Source organism: Lagopus leucura, unplaced genomic scaffold (genome assembly GCF_019238085.1).
Source record: "Lagopus leucura isolate 7727_CA_CO unplaced genomic scaffold, USGS_WTPT01 Super-Scaffold_1, whole genome shotgun sequence".
Lineage (NCBI taxonomy): Eukaryota > Metazoa > Chordata > Aves > Galliformes > Phasianidae > Lagopus > Lagopus leucura.
The window spans coordinates 13,131,736-13,145,930 of record NW_024962250.1 but is presented as its reverse complement, the minus strand read 5'-3'; the positions used below and the strand labels follow the sequence as shown (position 1 = coordinate 13,145,930).

Here is a 14,195-nt window from a genome sequence, read left to right as displayed (position 1 = left end):
ACAGAAACATGTGCAAATGCTAACTTTCACACAGCTATCTGTTCAGCAGAACAAGGAACTCAAGGGAGAAAGTTCTAGCAATGCAAACCACATATAAAATATAAAAAAGATCTCACTGAATAGTTACTTCAAACAAAAATTTTGATATACAGAAGACTGCTCAGCAGGACAGGTGGAAGGAGACAGGATGACCCCAGTCTTTAGAGACACTTCTGTGCTTTTGAACAACTTGAACTGGATTGCTCTGCAATCTTGACTAAATGCACTTTTGTATCTTCAAGTAGGAACAGTTAAAAAAATGTTTTTAACAATTTTTACTTGCTCCTCTGAGCTGGCAACGGCATGCAAAACATGAGATTGCCTAACATAGCAGAAACCAGTTATTTTAAACTGCTGAAATTCATGACATATTAACACTATTTTCAATACAGCTTCTAAATTTTTTTAATGTATTCATTATTTGTGAGATGAACCGTTATTTGGAGAAATGAAGACATCTATCCCTGACTGAACATAAACCACAGAAATGCTTGCAAGCCCCAGATGACTCCAGTGGAGCATACTAGGAACCTGTTTTGTAAAAAGGGAGGAAAACAAGAGAATCAAAGGACAGTGAGATACATTTTAAAACTCAAATAAATAAATAAATAAATAAATGGATAAATAAAATAAACCCCGCCCCCAGAAAGTTGATAAGGCAGTGAAAAGTATCCAGCGTAGATTTATCCAGAAAGAAAAAATATTTTTTTTTCCTATTTGATAGAGTAATGGTCACTCTGGAAAACATGAGAATTAAGTAAAACGTATAATACATTAAGTACAAATATTAAGTATATTGTAGTTGAACATTCAAACTTAACATACAAAACAAAATCCCTTTACTCTGGAATTTTTAAGGTTAGACATACATTTGAGAGGGATGCTATGGACAAGCTGAATTCAGTAACGTGCAAATCTTGATCTCAGTACAACAGCTTTACCTCAGCTATCTGATCAAAAACAAATAAAAACAACAATAAAACCAGTTGAATTAACAGAACAAATGTTCTATTCAACAGACAATTTTTAGCAGATTCAAATCAGTTAACTATACTGTTCAGTTTAAAACACTGTAGCCTAACCTTCAAACATGTGAGTCTAAAAATGACTTTCTCATCTGGGACAAGAAGCAGCCGGGAGCTTTGTCATGGCAACCATCTCATTTCCAAAGAGACTCCGTGACTTCTGTTGCTCTCCAGCAACCTTGTAAATGGAATAGAACAGCGAAGAAAAACAAGAAAAGGGAGGAGCTTTTCAGAGAATGATACAACCAGCATGGTTCAAAAAGACCTCTAAGACCATCTACTCTAACCATCCACCTATCACCAATGCTTAGTATGCTTTATATTGAAGTTATCACATATAAAAAGGTGCAAAACAGCTGTATTTATGAAAGACAACACACACATTTCTTGTAATACTGATTTAAGATTGAATGAGGCAGAATTCTTTAGGGGTGTTTCTTTCTTACTAATAAAGCAGGCTGAAAGCAGCAGATTACTATTTGAGTCAGCTACTGAGATTTAAGTTGCCCAATCTGTCTGTGGCTCCCCATGAAAAATGTCATTTCCTTCCCCTCCCCAAAAGGAAAAACTGTAAATAAGTTGTTTTTTTAAATGTTTTCAGTGAACTCTGGCTGAGTCTGTATCTTTCTGATGTTCTCTTCAGAGTACAATTGCAGGGTTTGAAAAATTCTACAGTAAAGTAAGACTCAAACACCTTACAAAGAAAGCACTGAAACATGATCAGATCTTCCCATGACAAATGACCCCTCCACCATCAGCTGGCTACCCGGTGATAGGAATAATTGGTTTCTAACACTGAAGCACTTGAAAGCACAGCTGATGTATACAATTATTTCAGCCAGCACACATTGAAAAGCACTTGTAGAGCAATTTCAACAAGACCTTTGTACTGCTCATAAAAATGAAGGGCAAATATATGTGGAAAAAAAAAAAAACCTGTGTAAATAGCATGTGAAGAGAATCGGTAGGGAAACAAACTGAACCAAAAAAGGGAATTTCAACAGTACAATGAAACCCAAGAACATTGAGTGGATTACAAGATGAGGTTTCTTAGGGAATATCGACCAAGTGTCTTTAGATTCACACGTCATCTGCCAGGGACCCCTACAAAGCTACAGTAGAAATTATTTTCATGAAAGGACTGTCTAAATACGTTCATCACATATATTGTGGTTCAGTTCTCTGAAGGCTTTTAGTAAATGTGACAGTGAATGATACACACATTCCACCATGCCTGTCTTTTAATAAGCATTCCACCTCTCATTTGAGGTCCTTCTCTTGGTATAACAATATTTACTATTGAAAAAAATATAATCTCTTGAGGAGGCTTAATCTTGATCCCAAACTTAGGCGTTCCTTATTTTCATGGTGTTTAACTACCACAGTGAAGAAATGAGGCCTGTATGAATGCAACTCTTATGTTTCACACCTGTCAAGTTGAAGCAATTTGAACCACATCTGTAATGTGGATGATCAAATGTGGTAGGAAATCAAACATTCCTCCTTGCTCCCCAAAATTAGTACCAATGTTCATAATTTGATTTTATTCTGATTCCAGGTATGTGAAATCTTACTGATGATTTCCCAGGATTGTCCTTGCATCTACATATGATCTGCAGACCCATGCCTTGCTGGTCAGCCTTTGATCAGCCTTTGAGTTTGTACATCTTGCTCTCCCAACCTAAACTCAAAAGGAAATGCTACACGTGTGTACTGGAAAGTTAGAAGAAGGCAGGCAGGAAGGAAAAAGAAAAAAAAAATCCTTAAAAGATACCAGAGAACTTTTCTAATATTTTAAAAAATATATTCATTTAAATCATCTTGAACTTTTTCCAAATTCATTTAACCACATTTTGTATTAATTTACAAACCTGTACTCAGTGTTAAAGAAACAGTTCAAAATCAAATTTTGGTCAAAAAATGACATGAAACGTTTTCTTTCTTTTGCATATTCACAACCACTTGCCCTTGACTGAATGACAGACTTTAATTTTTATTCCTATCAGCCACGCAGAACCAAACACTTAATAAAAATGAGCTCAACTCCAATCTGTTTCTGTGTATCATCAATAAAAGAGATAACTAGGTAAGTTCCACTTGCACAGAAAATTATGTTGTCATTAAATCTTCATAACCTTATTGGAAACAAAGCATTACACAAGTCGCTGCCGACATAATTTGAAGGAACAATACAGTTCTAAAAGTAGACGAGCATTTCCTGAAGTATCTTTAGTATTTCTGATGCTAGAGCATTAATAATTTCATATGGATTTTGAAACAAGAAGAAACAAACAAACAAAAAACAACCCTATTTGTGACTTCAGAGAGCCTTCCACATTTCACCTGGAAACAGGCTAAAACTAAATACTATTCCCACAGAACTTTTTTGAGTACAGTACCCTCACACAGTACTGAGTTTCAAACATCTCTTAAGATATAAGGTCCTGCCTTTATGGACACTGAAATGGTTAAAGACTTTTGATGTTCATTTTTTTCCTCAACTGATATTAATTGCTTTTTGGCACTTAAAGAGTGATAACACATTTTTTATTTAGTCAGTCCATAAGCAGACTGTGAGCAAAGTTTTTTGTTTTTTTAATTTTTGCAAATACAGATATTTTTAATATATTCTTGCAAATATATTGGAACTGAAGTTATTTCAAAAAATATTACTATTAGGTATAAGTGCTCTAACAAGTGGTCAGGTGCACATTTTATAACTCACTCACACATAATTTGTATACAAAAATAAAATTCAACTTGAAATCCAGTGAATTAAAAAAAATTAAGTTTCAGTACTGCAAAGTAACCCCAGGGCTGCCACCATACTTGTGTGGTTTTACAGTTCTCTTCATTTTTAAATCATTTCTCTTTTGTCCCTTACTGCACACAATATAAACAATTAGGACAACTCATTACAAGAGAAATAAAGAAATCCATACAATACTGCACAAAATGGAAAACAAACAACTGCAATAAAAAGAAAAAAAAAAAAAAAAAACAGGAACACCCACAATCCTGACAAAACCCAACCCAACTCCACCACTTATTTCATAGAATAATTGCAGGTACTACTTGGTTGACAATTTTCATACAGTAGCATAGTATACGTTGACAAACGTCCAGATACAAAGGATGGTAACTGCACAACAGATGTTTCACACTATGAAAAAGGAAAAGTATTGGTGTCCACTGTTAGGAAAAATCTTCTACTTGCTTGCTTGCTTGCTTGCTTCCCAAACGTACAGGAACTGCTAGGTATTATCTGACAGAATCACAGCTGCTGATCATATGCAACTTGTACACAATTACATCCCATAACAACTAAGTGGAGATGCTTCAATTCCCCCCATTCTGACCTCTTAACAAAACAAATTTCTCCATTCTCCCTGAAGAATGAATCGAGACCCTGAACAAACAAGATGAAAAAGGAAGAAATTTTCCTATTCTGAACTGTAAAAAGGCAAAACTTGTCATTATGATTAACTACTGAATAAACTGTGATTAAAACAAGCTAACACAATTTCACCGTCACACCACTCAGTGTTAAAGAAAACTAACTCACTGCTTGTCTTTCCAAAACAGCGTAACGAAACTAATTGCGCCATCTTCAAAGATCAGCTCCATGTATTTCCCATAAGCTCTTCAATAAGATGCTGCTGAAAGAAACGGTTTGTTTTTTCAAAAGCAACATGACTTTTGTTGAGCATTCCTTTCAGTAAATCCTTCTAACAAGTATATCGGAAGAGGCTCTTGTATGTACTGGATGCATTTTATTCTGTATAGAAAAAAAGATCAACTCAACTAAAACAAAACATATAATAACAAAATGTGCAGTTTACTGTGCTCACTTTGCAAGGACAAAAACTTTCTTTCATCACCCAAAAAACAACACTGGTTTATTCCTCCTGACAGCTACTGCTGTCGTTTTAATTTGAAAAACATTAAATCTTGTGGAAGACAACTAATTTTTCACCTTCCCTCTGAAGCTACTGGAAAAAGACAATCTATATATATAAATATAAATTATATAATTATATATATATATAAATAAAACAAGCATGCTCAAAGAACAAAATTTCGCAATTGATTTTGCATTCCTAAAAAGAGAGCAACTTTGAACAATTTTAGAAAAGGAGTGGGACTTATCCTCCTAGTGTACTTGAAGGTTTTTCTCTCATTTTTAAAAATTTCTTGCTTTATTTGGCCACAAATCATAGCAGTGATAAGATAAATACACAGCACACAAAAAAAGTAGCGGGAGCCAAGTGTTGCAAACATTATACTTGCTGTTAAGAAAGGGAAGTATCTAAGCTAAATGTTTATCAAGTTATGTTGACACATGGAATGCCTAATTAACTTGACAGAACTTAAAAGTCTTTCTGACGATGGATGACTTTTTTTTTTCCTCCACAAAAGAATTACTCACAGAAACTGATCACAGCAGAACACAGCAGTAAAAAAATGGAAAAGTCCTTGAACAGAAGCGATTAGGCAGTAGTTTAAAAACAAAATGATTTTAGAACTTTAGACAAGCAGATACATCAAATTACATAGTAAACCCACAACTCAGTTTTGAAAGGAGGTTCATTTTAGAACTTTACAGAAACATAAAACATTAAAGCCATCTTCACTGTGAACTATCATCTGCAAATTTGTTTTCATACTGCCTTACAATTAAGGCATCATGACAGTTTGCTTCCCCACTTCCCCAAATTTTCACCCATCCCATAATCCTGCTCAAGTGACAACGTCTGGTGGCAGATATGATGGATGTGTGTGGTTGAAGGCAGGTTTGGAGAGACAGGAAACAACGCCACAGCCAAGGGATAACTCAGCATATAGTAAAACATACTGCTATTTCGCCTTGAGCATAACCCCTCATTCATTCCACAACAGACACTCATTACTGTTTAACACATCATATAATTTATAACATTCACTACAGAGCATTAATTCAATAACTTTATACAGATACCATACAGAAGCCATGTCCTCTTCTGCTTACTGTCAAGTACAAAGCAGCTTACATACCTTAAAAATAAAGCTACACACCACAGTTGTAGCATACCATACTTTGTGCCAAATAAAAGGTTGCAGTAGTGGCTTTTTTGATATTTCAAGACAAACATGATACCACATAACAAACAGTTGTGCAAACTCAGGCCTGGAGGAGGACATAACTACCTCCTTTTTCCAGAACTACTTTTCCCTGCTTTACTGCTACTACCACCAGACTTGCTGGAAGACTTTGAAGAAAAGAGTCTTGTCATGAATTCAGAGACATCTGGCAGCTCATGGTTCGAATTCAGCATGTTCATTGACTGCTCCATTTCCTGCATGAAAAAAATTAGACAACAGCTCTTAATAGCATTTTCTGTGACATCAGATCACATAGTGAACACGTATAAAAATTCTCAAACACAAATGGTAGCCTTCCAGAATACACGTTGCTACACATTTTTACGCAACTGCAGCCAAATGCCCAGCTACACACAGAAACATAAAACCCCAAAACTAAAAGCACTGACATACAGAAGACGTAACCATGTCTTAAGCAGCCTTACAGGGCAACTAACTGCTCAGATAAAATCGTTTTCTCAGGAAAAATAATGCCATTAAAATACTTATTTCCAGCATTACTTGCTTCCATTTTAAAACAAAAGCTTTTGATCAGATTTTCAGGTCCATATTCTCACAGATTGTGCACTCTTTCATTTTTTCCACATTTTGCCTTCCCAATTTAGTACTGTTTATGCCAAAAGTGATAAAGTTTTGAAGGGACTGGGTATTTTTATTGCACTAATTCATAATATCAAGCTATTAGCGTAAAACAGCTAAGTTTCCTTTCTTGTTTCATGAGATCATATATTTAGCTAACCTTAATGTAACTTTTGTGTTTAGATCTATAAGAACTATGGTAGCCTTTGTTACTATTATATCTATTCTAAATCTGTACATAGCAATTGTGCTTGCTGTTACAGTATTAAATTATTTATGTTCTACATGAACAAGTATCGTGCTGATCCCATAAAGAGAAAAACAAGCTAGCTCAAAAAATATAATATGAGCTCCACACCCAACACAAACAAAATGAAGTTTGGCACATGCTTCAGAATTTAATAAACAGAATGTCATTACTTAAAACTGAGCTGGGAAGAAGTATTTTCTCTCATCCTTCAAAGATAATTTAAATTATAAGCAAGATTCCTTCAACTTGCAGTTTCTCCTTAAGAAGTCAGACCTGTCAGCTAATGCAAACACTGGAACTTCTCATTGTTTATCATCAGAATAGCTTACCTACATACAACGTCAAATGAGTTTAAAAAAAATAAATTAGGAATAAATAATTTTTAAAAATTTCCAAAGCTCAGCTTGGTTTAAAGAACATGCCACGGATACGTAGCATATGTATGTATTAAAATCAGAATTAAAGCCGTATAGGTCTGGTATTTTTACAATATGCAATATTTTATTAAATAAAAAAGGAAAAAAAAAGAAATGGTTCAGACACCTATAAAGCACTACTGAAGACAGTGGTCATTTAGAGGAGTTTAAGCTAACCAAACCCTGAAAATGCAGCCACCCAGGACAGACAAGGAATACTTCTAAAAACAAATGATTTAGCAAACACCTTGAATCTCCATTTTGTCCTAGCCTTCTGCTATTCGGCATTTTGCATGGCAAAAGGATAATAAATCAGATAATTTAATGACTACAGTAAGATTCTGAATCATACATGCTATTGTAACATCTCAACAGTCTTGTAAGCTCCATAGTTAACGGATAAGAGAAATCCTTATCATACTCTGTAACACAGCTGACATTAAACGACATCTGGAAATGATGTGCTAGACTTAAACAGTGAAAAATACACTGAAAATTTTTCACACCAAAAAATAGCCCTTGAAAAATTACATTTATAGTTCTAAAGATATTTTGGAAAACAACAATCATGCTGTAATGCATTCAAAGCTTTCTAATTCAAACACATTCAAAACTATTAATTCTGTGTTGTGCCATTTAACAGCAAACTCATTAGTCTGAATTAACAGAATTCACTATTTTAGCAGCAACATCAATAACTGCATTAATTATGCCAACAAGACATCCTCTGAAGTCCAGTTTTAGCTATCATTTCTCTGTACCTTAAGATGTCATTACATTTGTTCTCTGTATCTCCAAACCTCTGAACCTACTTACCCGTCTCATATCAGGATCACTGGTGTTGACAACTTTAGGCAAAAGCACAAATATCAGTAATGGAAGAACCATCATCACAACCTATACAGACACACACACACACAAAAAAAAAAAACACCAAGTATTTATTCAGCTAATGTGATGCCAAGATATTTTTATACATCCTGCCATCAAGACTTTAATTAAAATACCAAGTTCTAGAACAACTGCTTTCTGAGTCAGTAACCTCCTGTCAGAAATCCGACTGTCAGGACAGAAACCAAAAGTTCCACACAACTGATTTCAAACTCTGACCATTCAAGTAAACGTTTGCCTTTTAACTGTTACAATCTTGCAAAGTGTTCCTCTCTGCCTTAGAAGAACACCATGTTGTCAAAGGAACCAGGCTATGCAATATTTTCAGACAAAATACATTTAACAGAGTTGCTATGCAGGCAAAGAAAAAAACGACAAACAAAAAAGCAACCAAGGCAAAACAAACAAAAACAACAACAAAAATAAAAACCTTACCAACACCAAAAATCAACCACCTCAGAAAAATAAATTACGCACATGTTTTGTGAATTATTTTTACTCTCCTTGTTCCAAAGAACTGCTATATTTGGAACCGTTGCATACTTTTCCCTTTGTGTGCTGCTTGTACATACCATGGGGTTCATGAGGAAATCCGTCCATCCCCAAGATTCTCTCTTGATGAAGTATGAAGGAGGTCCAGAAGATTTCATCTGGAGCGGGTATGGCAGCCTGACAACTTCTGAGGTTTTGATGTAATTCACATATCTTGCTCTAAGGAACAAAATGTAAATAATTAAAAACACGATCTTTAATGAAAATTAATGATTATTAAATATTCCAAGCAAGGTTTAAAAATAGACTGCAAATGAAACCATCTGGTAGGCAGTGTCAAATATGCTTCACTTTTCAGAAGCTTATTTTTCTCTGCAGAAATTATACTTTATATGATCAAATAATATTAATTTCAATATTAATTCGACTTCTGTCTAAATTTTATTTCAGGAGAGCTGCAGGAGAAAAGAGCAAAAGCAAACCAACAGAAGAACTCCTTTTTAACTCACTCAATTCCACTTATTTTAAGGCAATAAATATGAAAAGAAAAAAAGAAGCTGTCCTCCAGAAGCAGTGTGAAAGGAAACTGGAATATACTGTCTGATATGGAAGCAACGGATCTACAGAACTTCCTAGATTACTTTTGATGTTGTGCTGTCAGGCACACTTCCTACATCAATACAGAAGCAAATCTGGGAAGGCTCACCTCATTTTGCCTTTTGAAGTTATGTCGACTCGAACAGGCTCAAATTTATGAGCAGGAGATATAACTTCTACTACATAAGATCCTGAAGGTACATCATGAACCACAAAGCTTCCATCTGTCCTGAATAAAAAAAAATACATATAAATTCCACTGCATTTCAACATACTCCAATGCACTGGAGGTTGGTTTTGTTTATGTCCCCAAAGAAGAAACTTTGTATCAATTTCTATTATAAATCTTCATATGATAACAACAACCAAAAGGAAAATTAAGATCACTCAGTACCAAGCCCAATAATGTCATTAACACGTGTCAAAATACCAGCAGAAATGGCCAGTTACATTAAAGATTTCCTATCACAGAACGGCTTGTGAAGCCATTGTCTTGCTGGAGGAATAGCTTAAAAATCTAAGTAGTATTTGAAATGGTTAGATTTCTTGTGCTCAAATGATACAATAAAATTTACTTTGCTTCAGTAATTCCGCTGAAATTAAAAAACAAATAAATTGACTTCCTCCATTGTGTGGGCAGTCATTGAAACTGCAGTTTCTGCCCGTACAGCAAAACAGACAGGTTCACTTTTAATTGCTTCTTTTAGAACTAGCCCACGCTAGAAAGCTCTATCACAACAGTGAGGAAACTAAGAGCTCTGAATATGAACATAGAAGTGATTTTTAGACAGATTGTTTTTATTTTAAAGTAACTTCAATGTTCATTGAAAATAATTGAGAAAGGATACTTGAAAGATTCAGCACAAGCTGTCATCAAATTAAAGTACAGAAGCTTGTAGGTTTCCTCCTACATGCTTCCAGAAGCTTCCAAGAAGGAAAACTTTATGTTCTCTGTCAAAAATTAATCTAAAATATACTCCTCCTAAAAATATTGCTCATAGTTAAGATCAAATAAGTTCTTCAAAAGCAAAAAAAGTAAAAAAAAAAAACAACCCTGAACACATTTGAAAAACATCATGAAAACAAATAAATCAACCTCCTTAGAAGCGATTTCTGTCTTCGTATCAGCTCTCTCAAAATTCTACACCATTTTAGGGCTCTCCCACAACCAAGACAGAAACAGCAACATGTAGGTTGATTTCTCTAATATTTTATGTGACGTCTTGAACCCCTAAAAGAAACACTAACATTATCGTACTTTGAAACTATATTAAGGACTTTCTCTGGGAATTCCCTTTCAATTTTCCCATTCCAAGCAGTAGTATTTTGATGAAATTTGACTACTGTTCTTCAAAAGACTCATTTGACAAGGTAATTTCTAATTTCATGTACTGATACACAATAGCGCCATTCTCAAGAAATAAAAAAGTTGAACATTTACTTCAGTGAGGAAACTTATCAGATTTAAAAAAATGCTTGTAATAGAAAATTGCTCTTGAAATATTCAGCAGTAACCTTGCTATGTCAAATAGTTATTTCCCTCTTATTAGTAACCGAAATGACATTAATAAATAACCCAAACTGGCCTGAGAAATGGTGAGAAATATATCTGCTGATAACCCAAATATACTCAACCCTGTCAGCAGAAGGGAAGGATCCTTCTACTCAGCCTCAAATAGCACTGTTAATGGAAAAAATGTATTTCCTGTCATGCAGTTCTTACCAGCAGTGACCTACCAACCACCCAGTAAACTGCAAGTGAACAAAATACTACATATCACAGCTTTTAAGCTGAAACATACCATACTTGTGGTGGCACAGCATCTACATAGATATTCATCATTAATTAATTAAACATTAACTTCTTGGCTTTGTGTTATCACATTATCTGGTGAGTCTATCACTAAATATACAAAAGTGATGTTACCAAAAAAGTTTGTTAACCAGGTTTTGCTGTTATAAGTGTTGTGTGCTTTTAGCTGAGATTATTTCCTCACATTTCAGATAACTCCAGCTACAATCAAGTATTTAGAAACACGTCAGCCCCACTGTGTTTTTATATGAGATGTAAATGTGATGCAAGACACCTGTAGCTGGGTCGAACTGCTCCATCAGATGCTATACTGACAAGATCTGTTGTGCAAAGTAAGACCTGCTGTGTTTGCCTATAAACAGATCCCAGCTTTTGCTGCTGAGGGAAAAACACAAAACAGCTGTATTTATAAACTAGTACATCTTAATCCATGTGAACTTCCTCATTTTAATACACGATTTTAAGAACAAGATATTACGCTGCACTAAAATCACAGACTTCAGAATTATCTTCGACTGCGAAATGATTATCGTTCTTAGTTCCTAGGGTTATTTCTTAGGGTATCTTCTGAGTATCCCCAGAACCCCAGCTGATCGGAATATACTCACTCCGACTTGAGAGGACTTACATGATACTTCCCTATGCATGTGCATCATCCCTCTACACAGCTTTTCCTGCTATTGTTAAGATTTCACGGGTACTGTTAAAAAGTCCCACCATCTGCAAGGTGACTCAGCGCTGATACCTAGCAGCCCAAAAGCCCGCAGCCTCCGGCAGGATCCCCCCACAGGATCTCGCGGTCTCAGAGCGGGACGCGGGAGCGACTGAGGAGCCCCGCGGCCGCCGCCATCTTGCGGCCGGCCCCGCGCCAGGGCGGGGTGCGGGACAGTGGCCCGCGGCACCGAGGGACCCCCCGGCAGTGCCACCCCCCGCCCGCCAGGCGCTCACTTCAGAAAACCGATGTGCTCCTCCCCGTCCACGAGCACCCGAGCCCCCGCGATCCAGTCCTGGGGCTTCACCCCGGGCACTACGGCCCGGCCCTCGATCTTAAACCGCTCCCCGGGGCCCGCGCCGCCCGGCGACTCCACAGTCCCGGCCGCCTCCGAGCCCGCGGCGCCGGGGGCCAGCGATGACACGAAAAGGCAGAGCAGCACCAGCGACATGACGCCGCCCCACGCCGACATGGTTGTGACCACCACCGCCATTCAGGTGCCGGGGCGCATGCGCAGAGCGCGACACACCTCAAATCCCCGGGACAGCCAACACCAGAAGCACGGCGACAAGCTCTCTACGCGTGCGCAGCGTGCCGCGAGAATGTATTGGGTGCTGTGCGCTTGCGTATAGGAGAGTGAGGCGCCGACATTTTGCGTCACGCGGACGAGCCAATAAGAACGTGAGCTGCGCGCCCGTGATACGGAGCGAAGCGGAAGCGCGCTGCTCTCTGCCGCCGCGAGGCGCTGCATACACGCAGCCGTGTATGCATGAACGCGGGGCCGCTTCACCATACTGAGGGATAGGGGGCGGGGCATCGCCCTGCGTCGCTTCTGCAGGGAGGGGGACTGTGAGCTGGTAGCACGCGGCGTCTCAGAGCACAGGCTGGGGAAATGGCAGAGCAAGTTCCCGGTTTGTTTTTTGTTATTGTTTTTTTTTTTCCCCTCCAGCATAAGGCCATCTGCAAGTGATAACGCAGGACACGGATGTGAAATGAAAGAACATGAAAATCTGTCAATAACGTTAGCTTGAGGTGCTTTCTTAGAACCGTAGATCAACGCAGGCTGTTTCTGATGCTCCCCTGAAGCCTGCAGGCAGAGCGGCAGCACGAAATGCTGCTGATCGCTGTGAACAGGTTCAGTGCCAGGCCACGAGGGCTGTAATACCTGCCCTGCCCATTTCCCCTCCACATTATGTCCTGTCGCGTCACATGTACCTACTGTCACATACACCTGCCTCCTTAGCTGTTGCTTAACATCAGAGTTAATTACTGAACTCATTAGAAATATTACTTAACTATTAAAGCATGTTTGGAGATTATGAACATAGCCCTAGCCCTCAGCTGATAGTAAATGAAAACATTTTACTATGCCAGACACAATTCCGAAATCATGCCTCGCGCCATGAGAGTGGAATAATGTGAATGATGTCTCCATTACTATTCTTGAGCTGTGCTGTTCTATTTTGGATGGCTAGGATGAATGAGGTTATTCTGTTGCATTAAGTCACAAAAGTTGAAACACCAGCAGTTTTGGAAATGGAAACCTATGTGTTTTAAGTGTTCTATAACTGATCAGTGCTAGAAAATAGCTTCTCTGAGTTGTAGGAGTTGGTAGTCACTTTTTTTCCCACTTCGTTGATGAAGCAGATCCTTAAAATAAGATCACCAAATAGCAGCATGTTATAGGAAGCCAGAGTGCTATTTCCAGGATGACACTGGCAGAAGATAGCATTTCATACTGGCATATCACATTACTATATTTATATGGAGCTACTGGAGTAATTCTACTTAAATATCATTAAGGAGGGACGGAGATGCTCTCACATCACCGTGTTCCTGCCCCCCAGTTTTAAGGAGTTCATCAACCATAGATTTGTAAGTACTAAATACAAAGAGTCAGAAGACTTATTTTTATAATATAGACAGTACAGTTAATTAAGTTTTAAGCCTAGTGAACCCAAATAAAAGAAAACCACGTTGGTCCTTCACACTCTCTATCTAATCCAAGAATCTTCTCTACATGCCATCCAGCTAACAAACTGACACATTAGTTAGCCTCTTCTCTATTGTCCTTTCCTCCTGTAGAAACTCTCCCTGAGCTCAGATTTCAGATACATATCTTTTTTGTTTTTATACAAAGTTTCTAATAGCTGTATGGGCACAAAACTTTTATACATGTACTTAAGCAGTCTCTCTGCTCTTACTGTGGAACTTTGCATATTAGAAGCTGTACTTCATA

General features: G+C 37.5%; 1 protein-coding gene across 1 annotated transcript; it reads right to left on the bottom strand.

Moving 5' to 3' along the window:
• Window positions 1-5,970: 5,970 nt before the first annotated feature.
• On the bottom strand, window positions 5,971-12,473 carry EMC7 (ER membrane protein complex subunit 7). Its single transcript, XM_042870092.1, has 5 exons — window positions 12,193-12,473; window positions 9,541-9,660; window positions 8,915-9,053; window positions 8,268-8,348; window positions 5,971-6,400 (listed from the first exon to the last, which is right to left on the bottom strand). The coding sequence occupies exons 1-5, from the start codon at window positions 12,447-12,449 to the stop codon at window positions 6,248-6,250; spliced, it is 750 nt and encodes a 249-aa protein (XP_042726026.1). The 5' UTR covers window positions 12,450-12,473; the 3' UTR covers window positions 5,971-6,247.
• Between the last annotated feature and the right edge of the window lie 1,722 nt (window positions 12,474-14,195).